The sequence below is a fragment of the Poecilia formosa genome, unplaced genomic scaffold (assembly GCF_000485575.1).
Source record: "Poecilia formosa unplaced genomic scaffold, Poecilia_formosa-5.1.2 Scaffold1224, whole genome shotgun sequence".
Taxonomy (NCBI): Eukaryota; Metazoa; Chordata; class Actinopteri; order Cyprinodontiformes; family Poeciliidae; genus Poecilia; species Poecilia formosa.
The window spans coordinates 2,177-13,681 of NW_006801163.1; the positions used below are offsets into that span (position 1 = coordinate 2,177).

An 11,505-nucleotide genomic window follows, 5' to 3' on the forward strand; every position below is an offset into this window, starting at 1 on the left:
GCTGATCAGTACGACAGAAGATCTTCATCGCCTCATCATGACGAGGGCAGATGTTCTCCTGGAGCATCTTGGAGGGATCCACCAGCTTGTGTTTATCAAAAGCAGATTTATAATGAGGTTGAAGATGTTCTTTGCAGTAAGACACCAAACAGACCAGACAGGACTTGACAGCTTTCATCTTTCTCCAAGAGCAGACATCACAAGCCACATCTTCAGGTCCAGCATAGCAGTGGTCCGCTGGAGTCTTACCGAGTCCAGTCTCCTTCAGCTGCTCCACTAAAGCAACCAACATTGTGCTTTTTACCAGAATGGACCTCGGAGTGAAGCTCTGTCTGCACTGAGGACAGATGTAGACTCTAGAGTGATCCTCTCCGTTCCAGTAGAGATTTATGCATCTCATACAGTAGCTGTGTCCACAGGCGATAGTTACTGGTCGCTTCAGTGGGTTCAGACAGATTGAGCAGGAGATGGCTTCCTGCTCCAGCTTTGTTTTGCTATGTGCCTTTTTAACCTTCATTGGAGATTAATTCAGCTCAAATCAAGCCGTGATTTTAGATTTAAATGTCTGTTGGTCAAAGTCTTCTGCAACCTAAAGATATATAGAGAAAACAAATTATTTGTTTAATCAAAATGCTCTAATTGTGACAGCAAAACAACTAATTTCATTAAAGACTTTTCTTTGCAAGTAAACTACCTAGAAAAAATTAACTGACTTGAAATGGTAAAGTACATAGGTATAAAATGCTTCATTTTTGCTAAGCAGAAAGTTTTCTTATCATGAAAATGTTTGTTTTTTTATTGGTTTTCATTAAACTTCTGCTACTGAACACAAGGTTTTATCTTTCAAGGTGCATTATATGGTTTTTAATCAAGGATTAGCGATAGCCAAAGTTCAGGGCAACGATGAGTTTGTAATAAAATGTGCGGTTCTTGGTCATAAGAAAGAATCAAAAGTGATAGAAAAGTTGTAACCTGACTTGGTGCTTAAAGGTGAACCTGGAGCCTGACATTGTTTTACAAACATTGTTTGCTCATTTTGCAACTTTTTCATTGTTTTATAGAGCCAACAAAGTAATTAAGTTTTAAATGAGCGTAAAAACCAAAAATCAGACTATTTTTTTCTGCAGAATTTGATACTAAACTTTACCTTTTGTCACTGCCAGGCCAAGACAACATTCCACCACCCTCCAAATAAACATTAATTATATACATAAAAGTGATAAGAGAACAAAACAACTTAAGAATAGTAAAAATTCGAAAGATTCATGAATATTTAATTTGTGCAGTAAAAATCTAAGTTATTAACTACATAAAAATTTGCATTATCTCCATGAGACTAAACATTTCTGTGTCCAAGGCTTGAAACAAAACAATTTAAATTTTCAACGATGAACCACGCATTCCACATGAGTTACGTCACCATAGATATCCAGCCAATCACGTAGGGCCATTCAATTTCAAACTAAAACGGCTTTAAGATTCAGGGAAGGCTAACTATCGCTACAATTAAAACATTCAAAACATGGTTCGTGAACCCAGAGAAAATTAAAACACCACAGCAATTCCTGCATTTCTTAAGCTTGTCCTCAAATATAAAAAGACAATACAAATGAAAAATTACAATTAATGAAGTACAGATCAGTTGATTATTTTCCGCCTCTGTTTGTTCAGAAACACTAACAAATGTAAACAGTAATAATTTCTTATTTTCCACTTTGTTGGTTTTACCTGATGAAACAGAACAACCGGGCTCTGAACCGGACGGTACCGGATCCTCATCAAGGTCTGTTTTTGCCTAAATGATGGGAAAATGTCTAGAATTTGTTTTTATCTCAGCATCACAACAGCCTCAGCAACTCCACGGACAAAATTATTCAAAATTCTACTTCCGCTACGTCATCAGTCTTCTTGTTGTAAAACGAGTGGCGCGTTACCACCACCTATGGACTGAGTTTAGGTACTGCATTAAGAAATCTATTATTGTATAAATGTATATTAAAGGAAATACCCTATAAATTGAGAGAATATACATCCCGTCATTGACCCAACAGCCAGTTTAACTGTTTAAGTGTACCGTTGTTTAGCTAGCTTAAATAATTCAAAATTTGTCCTTAAGATCACTTCCTCTTCACCTTAAAATTTTTTAAAGAAAATGTATTTTACCTTTTAATTTGAAAAAAAACTTTTTTGTATATTTTAATCATCCCATGCGTCAATGAGATGTTAAAATTTCCTTTAGAGAGAATAGTGGGCACCATTTTGGGTTCGATTTCCAATCTCTGGACCTTTCCTGCATGTCTTCTTGAACCTGGAGATCAATTTAAGATTTCCTTATTGACTTGGAGAACTCTTAAAGGAAAGACAACCTTCTGCACCCTACTAGGTCCCTGAGATCCTGTAAACAGAAATAACTCAAATCTATGCAGGTGATATTTAACTATACCTGTAACTGACACCAATTATTACGCTACTACTGTTTGAAAGGCAAAAAGCTTAGAGAACTTAACATTGTGGATTCAAAATACCTTTTAAGGAATGAAAAGTTCGTTGTTGTCACAAATGACAAGAAAAACAAAAAGTCTTCGGGTTAAGAAAAGTTTATAGTTTCTAGCCCCTTCCTGTAATCCCCAAAACAATGTGTTACATCATTTTTCAAATATAATGAATGAAATCAAAATGAACCATTAAAGTACTTTAGCATAAAATCCAGTGCCATCCAAACACAATATAATGTTTAACCCAATAAAATAAATGAAACAATTTGCATAATTAACCAAAAAAAAAAAACATAATTAAATGAGTAAATATTTCTGGTTATATGTCCCCAAAAGGCCCTGAAGCCCAGCTTTAATGATGCAGACTGTAGAGTCAGAGACTCCAAGGCAATGACTCAAGGCTTGACGTAGACGGTGCAGCTGTCCTTCACGTCTCTGAAGGCGCTGCAGTCAAAGTCGGCCACCACCGTCCTCAGTCCAGCCCTGTAGGGGGTCGTTTGGATTTGGTGCGTCAGAGTCGTGTTGGCTGGCAGCTCTCTGATGCTGCAGGAGGCACACAGACAAATCCCATTAGAACGTTAAATCAGATTTAACCATTAGGTAAAAGGCAAACAAGTCAACTCTACTACAGATAAATCTACTTTTAATTTGTAAATAAAAACAAATGGCTTCCTAACTGAGCTCCAGAGTAATGGGTTTACCTCTCAAAGTGCTCGGATCTGAAGAGTCCGGAGCCGCTGATGGTCAAAGAGCAGAACCTCAGCGTCTCATTCAGCGGGTTCTTAAATTCCACCTGAACCATCACTGGGTGGAGCAGACGAGCTTCACCCAGAACCTGGAGCAAACATCACATGCCGTTTTCATTACTATTATTTCATAATTATGGTTATTACCTAGATCACTTTCATTTAAAGCAGAGAGCATCCTGCTTTAAATGGTCTGCTTGAGTCACAATTTGTTTCAAAACAATTGTTATATTTAGCAAAGTTTAAGAAAGAATAAAAGCTGGTTTGGATGCAGCAAAGTCGGCTTTTCAGTAGAAGTCTCTGGAAAAACTTGGTTTTATTTTTTGTTACAGCTTGAGTTGCACTTTACATATTCCTGTGTAAGAAAATTATGTTGCTCACAATTTTTACCCTGATTACAAATTAAAAGACTCCATTTGCATCTAGGAGCCAAATCTGTATCATTTTTGAAATGCACTTGGAGCCTGCACAAGAATGAGTTCGAGGGCCACAATTGGCCCCCGGCTCCACTGTGGACACCCCTGACCCAACTGTTATTTTGTCTCTACTGTTTTTCCTGATGAGGAATTTTCCGACCTTAATGGAGATGGGCGGCTCTTCCAGGGTGATGTCAGTGTCGGTTTCATAGATGTCACCGTTTTCGTCTGTTGCGTCGACCGACACCTTCATGCTGTCGTGGGTGACGGCGTACTTGCAGTAGGCCGAGTATGGGATCAGGATGGGAATATTCACAACTACAAAAAAGGCAAAAGCAAGACATTTAGGTAATGATGCTTCTTCTACACATGTCAGTTATTGGCATTGATGATTGACCCAGAAGGCTAAAGATGTTTCTACATAAAATTATAAATGCTACATGAAATTTCCTGCTTGTTTTCAGAGTTACTGGGTGAAAGTGATTGAAATAGGTCCGATCATATCGATCAGTTGGGTGATTCGTGGACAGACCTTGTCCAGCATTCAATCTTTGGAAACAGGAATCATGCAGGACGTTCTTCACTTTGGTTGCAGTGTAGTTTGTGACTTGGGCATTCACAGAGATGGACAGCGATTTCACACTGCGACCTCTGTTGCTCAGCTTCAGGTTCAGTTTGATGTCCTGCGAATTCCTTAAACAGCTTTCCTGTCGATAAGACAACATGTATCTGATCGTTTCACTCTGATATACTTTCACACAAAGTGTTGCAAGTCAGACTTACCTCCAATGACAGCTCCACCTCTCTTACCACAAGGACTTCACAGGTGCCGTGCAGAACATCGTGGCCTGGTGAGTTCATCCGTCTGACAGCGTTGTCAAAGGCCACTCTCTCCATTGTGCAGCCTGGTGAGAATAAACGTTTGAATCGTTCTCAGCTGAAGAAACAGTTTTTGTGTCAATTTGGGACTAACATTACCATCGATCTACCGCAGAAGCTAATATCTGTTAAGCTAACATCAGTGAATAGGTGGGGATCCAGTGAAGATATTTTTACTGGAGAACTCTATAAACTACAGACAATTTTTCAAACCATGTTTTCTAATCAACAAACCTTTGTACTGATTCCAAGCTTTATTTTTCCAGCAGAGAAATAATCTCATAATGATTCAAGATGCATTAGGTAGAGCATTTTTAGCTTAGTCTAACTAATATCAGTAAATGAAATGACTAAAACTGATGAAATACGCCCGAGTCTTTGAGAGAAGGAGTTAGCGTTAGCATCTTTACCTTCTTTGTATTTGTAGGTGTTTGTCAGGTCATTGATTGCTGTGCTGCCAACAGCCTTGGTGGAGATTTTCTGGCCCACCTTTGCCGTATCAGTGAGGTATTTCATTTTTATCTTTGAGCCATCAGCTTTAATCTGAGATCAAACACATCTGAAATGTTACTGATGGTACAGCAAGAGATTTGAAACTGGAAAAAAAAAACATTTTCAAACAAAAGAACTTAAGATTTGAAATGGAAATAAAGAGATTTGAAACTTAAAACTCTGAGAAAGTGAGAAATGTATGGAGCTAAGTTAGAGCCATAAAGTTTGTTTAAAAAAAAAAAAGTTCTGAAACAAAAAAAGCCTTCTGAAAAAAAACACACACAAACATACGCCTCACAAATATCAGTGGAATTTTTATTTTCATTTGAACAAACTTTATGGCCTCAATTTAGCTCCATAAGTTCTGCCCTTGATTGATTTTGGGCTCTATATTAAAACATTAGGAAGTCGATCTGACCTTCCACTTGACGACGTCAGCATTGACCTCGCTGAAGACAAATGGTACGTCATATTTCAGGTTGGTGTGGCCGTCATGGATGGCGCTCACCGGAGCTGGACCGCAGCAGAACATGCCTGAGGCAAACAGATCCAACTTTAGCAACCTTCAGAAAAGCAAACTTCACTAGAGGGGAAGAACAAGGACAGTTTACCTTCACTCCTTTCCTGAGGAGTTGGATCCAAGACCTGCCAGCCGTCGTAGCGGCCATCTTGGTCGAGGTCGGGGCGCTTCATCCAACCCTCCACCCACACATGGAAGTTCCTGCTCGGCATTAAGAAATGGCAAAGCTCCTAACAATCCTACAAGGACTAATGGTGATTTATTGGTGTAAATCTAATTTATAGGATTGGTTTCTTCAAGACTAAAACTTCAAAACTCTGGAACAAAGGAACCAAGGACTGTGTCATAGTTGCTAAAAATTTGAGTTTATTGTTCATTTGGAAGCTTGGTTGAGCATTCGTCTTACCAGATACTGTCTTCTTTTCCCATTTTTTTTAATCCATACTCGTCAAAATATTGGTCAATCGTGAGGCTGTTGTTTGTGTCATGACCAGACTCAAAATTTGTCACAACGCGGCACGGTATGCCGAAGAACCGCATCACTGCAATCGGAACAACAGACGGCATTTAAATTGGCTTTACACAATGGCAACACGAGTAGAAACTGAAATAAAGGTACGTCACCTGTGCACATCACGCCAGCAAACACCCAGCACTGTCCGTACTTCACCGCCTTGCAGTCGCTCTGAAACCAGCGCTGCAGGATGCTAACACTGCTGGTCCATCTGGTTGGACAAACACCATCGTGGTAGTTGCCATCCCAACATCCTTGTAAAACACCCATGTCGTCATAGCAGTTGATCTGGAGAAATGTTAATCCATATTAAGGTTTAAATTAAATCAAACCTTTTGAGAAAGTTTAGCCTCACCATAGCACTGATGACACGGCAAACATAGATGGGGTTGCAGCGAGCTGAAACATCATTTTCAGGGTCTCTCTTGTGTTTTGGGTTGACATCCAATAGCTTGAGGCAAATATCCACCATTTCTTCTTCAAACTGCAAGAAACAGAATGCGGGACGTATGAGTACCAACATGTTGTTTGATGGTCGTTGCTTCTGAGTGTTCAACCACATCTTAGATGTTTATAAAGGCAATTAGTGAAAGCATCCGAGTCAGCTGGTTTGTTTTATCTACATAAACCAAACCAAAAAGCTTTGGTGTTTTCCAAGCAGTTAAACAAAGATTGCAATGATTCTGTAGACAGATTTATAAATGAATAGCTAACAGAAATTTGGTAAACATGGATTTTGTAAGTGTACCTAAAGCAAGATGGACTCCAGGATAGACCTTTGAGGAACTCCACTCACAAGTATAGCTACGGCCAATAAACGTGTTTGTTGCTTTCTACTGAATGTACAATAAATATGATGGATGGATGGATGGATTCTTGTAAAACCTCACCTGTCCAAAGTCCCAGAACATTGGACTAAAGCAGTGGGCCGTCCCTGTGTAGATGTGTCCTTGTTCATTCATCACATATTCCTGACGTTCCTTTTCATCAGGCAGGTACACCCAGTCATCTGCAAACCAACACAAAGATCTTGTCAATGAATCAACCAACATGGGCTTCTTCAACGTTTTTCCCGTTGGGGAATGTTGTTGGGCAGTTTCTGCCCATCTCTGTCTTTGGCTGGTTTGTCTGGAAAGTTTCTCTTGGGTCAGTACTCACTCTGACACCAGGGGTTGAAAAGCACCACCAGGCTTTCCTTCACAGCCGACGGCCTCCCCAGCTCTATGGACAGAGAGTATTTCCCCACTGGGGCATCAGCTGGAGGGGTCACAGAGAGGGTCACACAGCCCGTCTGCAGGGAGGACGTGGCGTTGATGCTGCAGCTCCAGAGAGCTTTAGTGCCCACATCACACATCGGTACTCTGGTACCAAAAGTGCACTTGGTCCCTCTGCTTGGTTTTGGAAAACGACCTTTGGAGATAATTATTTCAGTACATAAGTGACATTAATTTATATTTCATTAGATTCCTGATTTCTATTGACCCTTTGCAGCTACCTCACGTAATCATTCAAATTGTTTTCCAAAACTGTTTTTGCCAGTTTATTCATGGCTTCTGTTTGTTCGAGTTGAGCTAATTTGTGAACGTAACTCACCTGGTTGGGGCTCATAGTCGACGGTATTTACAAAAGTTGGAAATAGCTAGCTTAGAAACCGACCCGTACCTCCTTCCTCCTGACGTGTTAATAAATTACAGACTTCATCTGAATTCACAGCACGGGATTTATATTAATATGTCATAAACAGTTTTCCCTTTACACCGGAGCAGCCTTGAAAACATACAAAAGACGAAATGCTAACCAGTTTTTTTCATATATGCTAGGCTACATGACGGCGCGGCAGTGTTTCCATGGTTACCAACGGTTAGACGCCTACCTTCTACTTAATCTGATATTTGACATATTTCTAATCATACTTACTTATAAAGGATATGAATATTAATTTTACCTTATAAAACGTGTTCGCTGCCAATCCGCGGTTACACAGAGAGCTCCCAGTCGTCGTTCTGTTTGACAGCTTCTATCCATCGCATCTTTCCTCATTAAAAGTTATAAAATAAAATGACAAGTTTGGTTTGGATCCTTGTCTGTTTGTGCAAACGACAGCGCAGCATGCTATGACCATTTTCAAAGTGAAATCAACTAAATAGAAGCGATATATTAGATTATAGATGTCTGTTTTTAGATTAGCTTAAAGGAGCTTGTTGGTTGATTTGACGTCCGTCATGGCGGAATGGTCGGAGTTCCGGATAGCGTGACGTCACGTGCAAAGGGCCAATAAGGAAGGACAGAAATGATGAAATTGCTGGTAATTTGGCTGGTAAATGTATTTCTATGTAGCTCTCCAAGCTGTGCAAGCTCTCTGAATTCTTTTTTCCAAAAACAGAATTCAGAAACTGATTCAAAGCCAGGTTAAAAGTGTGGCACCTGTTTCCACCGTCAGTTTAAGTGACTCTGATGTGCTGAAAGCGAAGTCCAGCTCCAGTGTGATGCTGAAAGGCTGCCCTCGTCTCACAATTAGTTGGCTGGTAGAGATTTCATGGGTGTTATGGGCAACATTGTTGGCATGGCAGTGGAGGTCCACTTTCTTGATTGCTGGAGAAACACAACAGAAAGGATAAATTAGTGGTTATATAATATAAAAGTGGGCCCAAAGCTAAACAGACTCAAACAGAAAAGGACGACTGGACAATAACTCTGGTGATTTTATAATTAATTCAGATAAAGTGTGTTTGATGGATGAAAGATATACATTCTGGATGAATTCTGAGATTAAAGTCAGAATTAATTTTGGTCTTAATCATCTTCCGTAGAAGCAGATTTATTAGGAATGTTGTTCTTGTTGAAAGCAAACAGAGTTGCTCCTTCAGTTTCAGATCAGATTAAAATAAATCCTTTCATATTGAAAAAAGGAAGAGATGTAGTGATATTCATAAGAAAAACTGTGACCCATTCAATAAATCAGAATATCATTTTAAAAATCCCATCTATTCATTGAGAGAAGATCATTATATAGATTAATTCCACACAGACTGTTTTTTCTAACCTCTATTTCTGTTAATTATCATTATTTTCTACCTACAGCCAATGAAAACATAATATTTAGAATTAGAATATTACATCAGACCAATAAGAAACTTTAAAAACGGAATGTTGGCTTAAAGTGAAATATGTTTAATACCTGCTGTAATAGAACATTTCATTTTTAGCCTTATTTCATCTTTGATGGAACTGATGATACTTTTTACCATTTAATTAGTGATTAATCTGCTGTGTTTTTGTAATTTCTGCAAGATGTGTTTTTCCATTAAAGAAATTTCCAGATATTGTTTAGATGTTTCCGCCGCTGTGATAGCAGAAGAGACCTGAAGACATCTTGGGTAAAATGCTTAATCTGGCAATGGTCTTAAAGGACTGACAGGTGGAATGTAGTTTGTACCCTGCTTTGACCCTGAACCTATGAATAACTGACAAAGAAGAATTAGGAGTTTCTCCTGTAATCCTTATCTGCTCTCTTCCCTGCCATAAAATCGTCCCTCCAAGAGGTGAGGGACGGTTCATGAGTTGGGGGTCAGATTGTCTCTGTGGTCCATCTGGCAGTAGAGATAAGATCAGACTCTGGGAGGGTCGTTGTCTTGATGTCACTATATAACGATGTGATGTGAGTCGTTCTGGGCTCTTCTCCTGACTGCGCTCAGTGAGACGGGTCTTCAAACGTTTTTGCCTTCGAATAAAGAAACTTAAAGAGAAAGATTAATCTTTCTCTACCTATTGAAACAGATTCTCATTCCTTAATAAAAAATTCGATAACGCTGCTTAACGGTTATTTTCAAATGGTACAATGACAACCAAGACTCATCTGGATGCATACTGTCATTTATCGAATGTAACTCTAGTTACAAAACAAGATGCTGAGAGAACTGACCTTCAAAGCAGGAAAACCACATTACACACACACACACACACACACACACACACACACACACACACACACACACACAACTAAAATAAAGATAAAACATAAACCATAAATTAAGTCATGAGATTTTAGAAACCAGAGTTCACAGTCACAAGACGTCAACACAAGAAAAAACAATCTAAATTAAAGTTCAATGCTGAATTAAAGGACATACAAGCTTTTAATTTATTAAAAAAAATAAAAATCTGTTTTTATGTCAGGGAGAAACTTACTTATCTGACAGTCTGTACAGTAGAAGGATTTATTTTAAATATCAGTTTTAAACTGGGACAGGAAAACAACCTGTATATAAAATGTATGCTGTGAAATAAAAAGTTTGATTATAGGAAATACAAAAATGTACACAATATTTTTAAAGTTTGAATAGAACTGAAAACAAGAAAACAATATTTTAAAACAGGTCAATATAAGAGAGTTAGTTATTTATGTTTAAATGTTTCACTTGCTTTTATTTAAGACCATTTTGACATTATTCGGCTTCCGTATTTTGTATTCAATGTAAATAATGGACTATAATTTGAAATATTTAAGAGTTAAACAACAACAGAGTAAAATAAGCTAAAAAGTACACAATCAGAGTTATGTTTTACTTTAAAAATAATAAATGAACATTTCTATGTGTAGCTTTAGCTCACCGTTAGCCACGCTGCACATCTTGTCCGTTGGTTCTGGAGGCTCTGAATTCGGAGAGTGAAGACGTTCTGCAGCCGCCTGGGCTTTAAAGGCGCTCTGAACACTTCCTCCATCAGATAACGTCTCTGGTCCAGCAGCTCATTGCAGGTAAAAATATGTCAAACTATTTGAAACATGTGGTAAAGCAGCAGCAGGTCATAGTTCAGTGAACTCGATAAATGTGCTGCTATTCTAATCAGATGGAGGAACCAGCAGGCGGATCAACCACTGAGGACGACCTGCAGAATTTACCTGACAGGTTCTGAAATATTCTCATGACAAAAGACAATGTTCTGTCACCGACTGATGGTAATCTGATCTCTTCAGTCTGTTTCATTTCACATAACAATAAAAGGCAAAGCTGCACTGCAAAACCAAAATCTTACCAAATATTTTTGTCTGGCATTTAGAGCAAATATCTTCCTACACTTAAAATAAAACAAAACTAACTTAGAAGTAAGTCTTCAGCAACATACAGGATCCTATTTTCAGTAAATAAATGTTTTAATAGTGTGACAACAGGACGGGTTTCGGGTCAAATCCTTTAAAAACTCAGAGTGAAATCGTCACTTTTAAAAAACTCACACTTGTAAATATAATTTAACAGAAAAATACCTGCAGCATTTTTAATGAAAACTGCTGAGAAAGTTTCAAGTGAAAATGGAGAACCGGGTCAGGAAGCGTCACTGCAGGGTTTCCTCCAGAAAACCTGCTGAAGCTGGTGGTAGGGGTCACTGAGGCCGTCCATCAGCGCCTGGGTTTGGACCTTGGCTGGCATGATGCTGCCATCACCTA

The 11,505-nt window shown here is 38.7% G+C and overlaps 2 protein-coding genes across 4 annotated transcripts in view; both read right to left on the minus strand.

The window, feature by feature from the left end:
- The window catches only part of LOC103132700 (tripartite motif-containing protein 16-like), a 3,931-nt gene extending 2,031 nt beyond the window's left edge, over nucleotides 1-1,900 (minus strand). The window contains exons 1-2 of the mRNA XM_007544499.2: nucleotides 1,729-1,900; nucleotides 7-589 (exon numbers count right to left, since the gene is read on the minus strand). Coding sequence (XP_007544561.2) covers nucleotides 7-517 — 511 coding nt within the window. The 5' untranslated portion in view covers nucleotides 518-589; nucleotides 1,729-1,900. The remainder of the gene's footprint in view (nucleotides 1-6; nucleotides 590-1,728) is intronic.
- A 543-nt stretch (nucleotides 1,901-2,443) lies between these two features.
- Nucleotides 2,444-10,730, minus strand: LOC103132699 (protein-glutamine gamma-glutamyltransferase 5-like). 3 transcript variants are annotated; one of them, XM_007544497.2, is made up of 15 exons: nucleotides 10,674-10,730; nucleotides 8,487-8,654; nucleotides 7,221-7,472; nucleotides 6,953-7,071; nucleotides 6,418-6,546; nucleotides 6,173-6,350; nucleotides 5,955-6,090; nucleotides 5,640-5,749; nucleotides 5,447-5,562; nucleotides 4,947-5,079; nucleotides 4,441-4,562; nucleotides 4,190-4,364; nucleotides 3,818-3,975; nucleotides 3,197-3,330; nucleotides 2,444-3,038 (listed from the first exon to the last, which is right to left on the minus strand). In XM_007544497.2, exons 1-15 carry the CDS (start codon nucleotides 10,690-10,692, stop codon nucleotides 2,891-2,893), a joined length of 2,097 nt encoding a protein of 698 aa, XP_007544559.1. In that variant the 5' UTR covers nucleotides 10,693-10,730; the 3' UTR covers nucleotides 2,444-2,890. The 3 variants fall into 3 exon arrangements, with proteins under 3 accessions (XP_007544559.1, XP_007544560.1, XP_016523019.1); XM_007544498.2 differs by lacking the exons at nucleotides 8,487-8,654; nucleotides 10,674-10,730 and adding an exon at nucleotides 8,008-8,175; XM_016667533.1 differs by lacking the exons at nucleotides 8,487-8,654; nucleotides 10,674-10,730 and adding an exon at nucleotides 7,656-7,898.
- Between the last annotated feature and the right edge of the window lie 775 nt (nucleotides 10,731-11,505).

Excerpts from the sequence above, each read along its gene's own strand:
- LOC103132699 (XM_007544497.2), bottom strand. Across the intron at positions 6,547-6,952 it reads TGTTCTGGGACTTTGGACAG|TTTGAAGAAGAAATGGTGGA; the intron begins GTGAGGTTTTAC and ends TGTTTCTTGCAG. Across the intron at positions 3,039-3,196 it reads AGATCCGAGCACTTTGAGAG|CATCAGAGAGCTGCCAGCCA; the intron begins GTAAACCCATTA and ends TGCCTCCTGCAG.